General features: G+C 49.0%; 2 protein-coding genes across 2 annotated transcripts; one reads left to right on the top strand and one right to left on the bottom strand.

Moving 5' to 3' along the window:
* On the top strand, positions 1-678 carry DEU56DRAFT_905566 (uncharacterized protein; the record flags this gene model as incomplete). The annotated part of the gene is made up of 4 exons (XM_041356729.1): positions 1-223; positions 278-396; positions 468-499; positions 521-678. Exons 1-4 carry the CDS (start codon positions 209-211, stop codon positions 676-678), a joined length of 324 nt encoding a protein of 107 aa, XP_041200906.1. The 5' UTR covers positions 1-208.
* Positions 679-1528: 850 nt separating this feature from the next.
* Positions 1529-6376, bottom strand: DEU56DRAFT_905565 (CHAT domain-containing protein; the record flags this gene model as incomplete). The annotated part of the gene is made up of 9 exons (XM_041356728.1): positions 1529-2361; positions 2414-3565; positions 3698-4398; positions 4489-5423; positions 5477-5595; positions 5646-5752; positions 5837-5990; positions 6040-6150; positions 6265-6376. The coding sequence occupies 9 exons, from the start codon at positions 6374-6376 to the stop codon at positions 1529-1531; spliced, it is 4224 nt and encodes a 1407-aa protein (XP_041200905.1).
* Between the last annotated feature and the right edge of the window lie 600 nt (positions 6377-6976).

Genomic DNA, 6976 nt, shown 5'->3' with positions numbered 1-6976 from the left:
ATGACCCTACATATATACGTTAATCACGCACACTCGTGGACAACCCGGATAGTCGTATTTGACTTTGACTCGGCGACATGCATTGTAACATTCTCCGAATCCGTGACGTCGTACCGAACTTTGGGAATTGCATTCTCGATGGGAGATCCCGTGGCACTTGCTGTAGCCTATTGTTCCTTTTTGATGCGATCTGTGAGGGCCAAGATAGATGGAACTGCTGTTGGTAAGTGTTTTCTTCCTTTGTCTACGATCCTTACGTACTGAACTCCCGGCGCAGCGCCCAGGAACGTTCACCGCCTGGTGTGTGTATTGTGCACAGCAGCCGAACCCAATCTTCAGCGAATCCAAGAGGCTGCAGGATTTCCTAGGATTTAATTCAGCGCTTCAGACTAATAAGTACGGTTGGTTTTTGATACGTTTTAGAACCCACCACAATCCCATCTGATGTCTGAATCGCTCTGGGCTAGTAAGCCATGGAGTTCAGACTCTTTGCTGCCTGGTGTGTACGATGTTACAGCAGTAATGCATTCACAGTTCAACCCAAAAGACTGTACTGCAGTGATCAGCATATCTACCCTCGAAACTAAGACCCTCAATGAAGACCCTGATGAAGGTCGTGTTGTTCTCCAAGGACAAGTTCGCAAAGCTAGCGACAAAGACCTCCAGCAGCATAAATGATCTCAGACCATAAACAGTAAGTGACTCTCTGATTTTCATCACAGCATCATTGATTGAAGGCATGCAGATGATGCACAACGTGATGGAGATCTCCCTCACGCCTGTCTAAAGGCCCTTGGAATCAGTACAACTGGCAACTACGAGCTTCCAAACTCGGTCCTTTGCAGTATGCCATGAGGCCAACACGTTCCAACTTCCCTGTGATGGAGATTTCCCTCGTGCCTGTCTAAAGGTCCTGCTGATTGGTACAGTTCTACTAATGACCTTGACAAGTGTCTTTCATTCTTTGTAAATCCATACGTGGACAGACATAGTTTTGTGATATTGCGCTATAGAGTTGCGGACAATTCGATTAATTATCATTAACTTGTGCTAGACTAAAGTTCCTAATACAATTGCCCCTAGCAGGATAGACAGACCATAGACAAATGACGTTGATCGTTCGTTCTCATGGTGTCGTAAAATATTTGTGCTCACTGTGCGTCAAAAGAAGAAGAAAAAGATGAATGATGTAGCCAGATGCTTGGGTCAATTAGAAGCATGATGTGCCCATTTTTTTCTTTTCCTGAGGATGAAATAATGAGGTATACTCAGCGGTAGAGAACGCCTGCCTCAAAACATCGAGACGAAATCGCAACGTTGGGCTGAAGAATACGAGTCGGAATTATAGGTGTACATATCGGGGATTCGGAAGGTACTTATGCAGTCCCAAAGTCTGAAATAACGAAGAAGAAGAAAAGTATCTTGTTGATAACAGGCTACGGGTAGTCACGACTGGATGTTACACACGATGTTATCGGATTGTCTCGAGAAAGCGGTAATTAACGAGGCGGGAGGACACACGAAATATTTATATACCAATATGCATGAAAACTATGCGCTGGTCCAAGGGCATCTCCTGGTCACCAGCCAACGACTGTACCGCTCGGTGAAGCGCTCGGGCAGCCCGCTTGGAATTCATTTTGCCATCCCCGCACAAGTTCTTGTAGAATGCCTCTACTAAGCGCTGCACAGTACTATCGTTGACGCTCCATAATGTCCCAACTACACTCTGCACACCAGCAAATTGAAGGCTAGCCGCCAAGTGTATGACTTCGTCAGGTGTATTGGCATCACCGACTGCGGTTTCACAGGCAGAAAGAAAGGTAAATTCATGCCGAGATAGATCCATTTGTGAGATATCGAGGAGTGAAATCGGTTGGTCGCGCATGAGAAAGGCCGAATTAAAGGGTTCTGTATAGTTCTGTGTCCCGTGACACGACAAATGGAGCCAAGTATTGTCTCGCAATGCACGGAGTACTCTCAATTTCGTTGCATCAACGCTCGTTATCTTGGTGAAGGAGACAGTTGAAGGAGCGGGCAAAAGACTCCGCACCAATTCCAGCTCAGGCTCCACACAATCCAAAGTGAATGGATGACCGGCTGGATGATCCTGACCGATTGCAGCAAAGGGCACTGGCAGGGATCTATCACGACTTCTGCGAGCCCTGATTAGCGTGGTAAGCGATGGCGTGTTGGAGCGGTGAGATCTGGCACAGGTCCTCCGTGGGAGTGCCGGGGGTCCTGGCGCAGTGGCTGGAGTCCTGGCTCGTAGGTAGTCGCTACTGCATGTTGTAGTCGGTCCTGGATAGATAGAGCCGTCGCCTCCTGCTACAGAGGTTTGGCCTTGGTTCCCTTGCAGTCCTGCCCGTTCCAGTGTATGAAGAGATTTAGAGCTTCGAAAGCAACTGTCCACCTCGCCTGTACGCGCCAGCAGCGTGCAACGGCAAGAAATTGAAGGCACCCGTCGGGCACCACCATATCCGGGAAAATGGTGGTGCAAACCCGCCTAAATTGTCGACCACCGGGCAGACGACGTCGTCCCATAACTCCGTCAAAGCTTTCATCAGGGCTGATGAGGCCTGTGGTTGACTTGCCCGTTGAAGTTTGACTACCAAATGTTGGAGTTTCTCCAAACTGATATGGAGTTTGATGCTGATCGGAGGTTGCTTGTGTGGGACAATAATGGCATCGCAAGACGACTTGCTTGCAACGAGCACAACAATAGGCCCATCGCGAGCTGCATCTTGAAGATCGGAGAACAAGGGGGGGAGTAGGAACCGAGAGAAGCCCTCGATCATCCGAATCTCTTCTACAGCTCTATTCCAGTCCTCCACTAGGCGTCGGTACCGGCTTGCTTCCGCTTCTACATTGACTCGTGGGGTTCCTTCTGGATCATTCGTAGGAGGTGTATCAAGGAGAGAGCTGAGGTATCTAAATTTCTTCATCAGGGCCACTGCATGATCACCGAGATCTTGGAGGCCGTCAAGAGGCGTGCGGAGTCGTGTCATCTGGGTCCAGATGAGAGTCCTGCCTTGTTCCAACAACTCGATAGCGCGACACACATCACCGCTACGAAGAGCACATGATGCAGCATCCGCGGCAAGCGTACGCGGAAAGTCCATCATGGTATTGTGACGAGACGATACTGAAGCTGTCGCGGACATGTAAGCGTCGAGAAGCTGCATGGAAGTTACATAAGCCTCCAGTTCAGTATCATGTGAATATTGATCGGCATCGCGAACCCAGCGTAGACTTGTTTGCAGGCGATGTCGCAAGCCTCCGGAGACAATATTTGCCGCTGCCTTGAGATGATGAATGGCAACATTCAGACTGTCGGTATCTTCGCCAGTGCTATCAAGTCCTGATTGATGAAACAACAAATAGACGGTAGCTAGTGTGCGATGGACGTTTGATTGACGAGGATCATGCTGCGTCAACAGAGTCAATGCACAGCGGAGATTCTCTAGTGACTCGCGGAGGTCTTCTCCATTGCTTCGGTGCTCGAAGCGGTCAGAGAGCACAATCGCAAGGTTATGTAATGACGAGGACCGATTTGGGTGATCGACTGGACATAAAGCCAGTGTGTCCCTATTCAGCATGATAGCGTCATCCAAGTCTTGCTCATTGCCTCAGTGGTTGAAGCGGGTGGAGAGCGCAGTCGTAAGGTTATTTAATGACGCGGACTGATTTGGGTGACCAACTGGACGTAAAGCCAGCGCATCCCTGTGAAGCATGATAGCGTCATCCAAGTCTTGGTCATTGCTTCGGTGCTCGAAGTGGGTAAAGAGCACATTCACAAGGTCATTCAATGACGAGGACCGATTTGGGTGACCGACTGGACGTAAAGCCAGCGCGTCCCTGCTCAACATGATAGCATCATCCAAGTCTTGCTCATTGCTTCGGTGCTTGAAGCGGGTGGAGAGCGCATTCGCAAGGTTATTTAATGGCGTGGACCGATCTGGGTGACCGACTGGATATAAAGCCAGCGCGTCCCTGCTCAACATGATAGTGTCATCCAAGTCTTGGTCATTGCCTCGGCACTCAAAGCGAGTGAAGAGCGCATCCGCAAGGTCATTCAATGATATGGACCGATCTGGGTGACCGACTGGACATAAAGCCAGTGCGTCCCTGTGAAGCATGATAGCGTCATCCAAGTCTTGCTCATTGCCTCGGTGCTCGAAGCGGATGGAGAGCGCAGTCGCAAGGTTAATTAATGACGAGGACCGATTTGGGTGACCGACTGGATGTAAAGCCAGCGCGTCCCTGTGAAGCATGAAACCGTCATCCAAGTCTTGCTCATTGCCTCGGTACATAAAGCGGGTAGAGAGCGCATTCGCAAGGTTATTCAATGACATGGACCGATCTGGGTGACCGACTGGATGTAAAGCAAGCACGTCCCTGTGAAGCATGATAGCGTCATCCAAGTCTTGGTCATTGCTTCAGTGCTTGAAGCGGGTAAGGAGCCCATTCGCAAGGTCATTCAATGACATGGATCGATTTGGGTGACCGACTAAACATAAAGCCAGTGCGTCCCTGTGAAGCATGATAGCGTCATCCAAGTCTTGGTCATTGCCTCGGTGCTTGAAGCGGGTAAAGAGCGCATTCGCAATGTTATTTAATGACATGGACCGATTTGGGTGACCGACTGGACGTAAAGCCAGCGCGTCCCTGTGAAGCATGATAGCGTCATCCAAGTCTTGCTCATTGCCTCGGCGCTCAAAGCGAGTGAGCACTATTTCACCCAGATTAGATATCAATGGTCCTCGGCAATCATGCATAGTGCCGTAGTATCGCAGTGCATCGTAATGGAGGGAGATCACTTCATCTAAATCATGGGGGTCATCTCCATGCAAACACCGCTCTGCACGGTCAGTGAATTGTTGTGGCGATAGCGGAAGCATGGATGTAGCGGGCTGCATCTGCCCAAGATCGTGTCCATCCATGCCTTTGGCTCGATGCAGAGCACATGTCTCGATTGCAAGCAAAGCTGCTCTGGAAATGTGGCTGTTGGCGTGGCAAACATTGAGAACTTTCCTCAGCAACTCTTTGGCTGCATCAGCATCCGTTTCAAATCCCCGTTTCGCGAAGCGCGATAGCAGAGCAATGGCAAGATGGAGCTGAGTGATCGGTCGGTCAGGATGACCAGTCGGACGCAAGTCAAAGGCGTATTGAAAAAGAGAGATGGGGATGTCGAGGTCGAGGTATGTTCCATTAACTTGGCAACTAACAAACTTTGCCACAGCTAGATTGAACAGTGCGGCAGGGCGGCAGGGATGATTCATGGGGCAGAGATCGGAGGCCCGTTCAAAGTGCGTTATGGATTGGTCTAGATCCCTAATTTTCTGCATCCATCGGTATTGTGCGAGAAGACAATGTCCGCCGTCCGTCCATAGCGCCAACTCACGCATATTGTCAGGTGTAAGCTACGCATCACAAGCACTCAGCACCAGAATGTCGGACTGCATTAATCACTCACGATAGTAAGGGGGAGAAGACCTGCAGCATTGTTTTCATAAGAACATCGCTGCTCCACTGTCATGAACAGCGAAGTGCACGAGGATACGACTTCCTCCTGCTTGGGCTGAAAAATTATAGCTGTGATACCCGTCAACAATTAGGCGTGATTTATAACAGACGTTACTGACGACGTGACTTTTCACTGCGATCCAGTAATTCTCCCACAGAGATATTGAATGTGCGAAGGACTTCTCCATGACCGAGCATGGGATCCAGTTCAAATGAGGCATACACGCTGACCCGAACTTTAGAAGATGGCTCGCATGGCCTAGAGTCTTTCTCAATGCCTGCAGGAAAGGCGGGATCAAGGACAACTTACAGAAGTATTCGATCGTTCCATTCGACGACAGTCTGGTCTATGTATACAGGTTTGTTGCTTGTCTGGCATTCGATATCATCATCAGCCTTTACTACCACATGGAAGCCGGCGGGGATCCGTTGGAGACCAAGAGTCAGATCAGTTGCATGAATGGCTTGGGGGAAGTCGTCAAGATGTGCGGAACTGAGTTTGATATCACATACCAGTAACTACGACTTGTTGCACTCCGCGGAGGTGCCTCTCTTCCGGGTCCTGGGAGTCTTCTGGGTGGCTTGCCTCCTCACCCAAGGCTGGGAGGGTATCATCGAGTGGGTCTGATACAGGGTTTGTCGTGAAACGACACAGCAGAGTAACCAGGAGATAAAGTGTCATCAGAATGGTTTTAGGAAAAGATTAGTACATGCTGAATGAAGATGGATAGTACATACTATTCACGGCGATCACAAGGTTTTTCTTGGGGTCATGGGTGCGGTCTGGATGGCTCGGCTCCTCTAAAAGTGGAGGGCCATTATTGAGAGGATGAGGGACAAAGCTTGACATATGGCTGACGGATGGATACAAACTAACACTTGAGAGTATGTCACGGTGTACTGGATACTGCAGTGCTTGCGAAGTCCTACAGATTATAAAGGAGGAAACCACAGCTTGCACGTGGCATCCACACACCACTGTGTGTGATGAACAGGGCTGAGCAGGCAATAGCGCTAGAATAATACATCAGATATGGATAATGGCTTATAAGCCCCAAAATGCGATAACATCATGTGGCTTCATCAGTAAATTGATGATTCCTTGATATTGTAGCCATGCGAACTGACCATTAGATTAAGTGACGCTAGTACTGGGAGTGAATGTGTCGAATTCACTCCCAGTGTCACCGTTTAATCTCTGGTTACTTGCTTTTCCTGGTTGCTTTCATCATTGAGGGACATTGAATTTCACCTGCGATTATTTGTCAGCTCTGAATATGTACAATGTCACTGTGACGACTGTGAGAAGCTTTTGGCTTTCAGAGGCGGCACAGTGGGAATTCAGACAATCAAGTAACCAGATACAAGATAGAATTCAAGATCGCCAAAACTATACTAGACAACGTAGGTAGGACTTTATAGTGTATAGTAGAGTAAGGCGCGTGATAAA

This window comes from Suillus clintonianus (assembly GCF_016758775.1).
Source record: "Suillus clintonianus strain FC179 chromosome Unknown DEU56scaffold_200, whole genome shotgun sequence".
Classification (NCBI taxonomy): Eukaryota; Fungi; Basidiomycota; class Agaricomycetes; order Boletales; family Suillaceae; genus Suillus; species Suillus clintonianus.
Note: the sequence above shows the minus strand (reverse complement) of the source record. Positions and strands in the feature narration are given on the sequence as shown.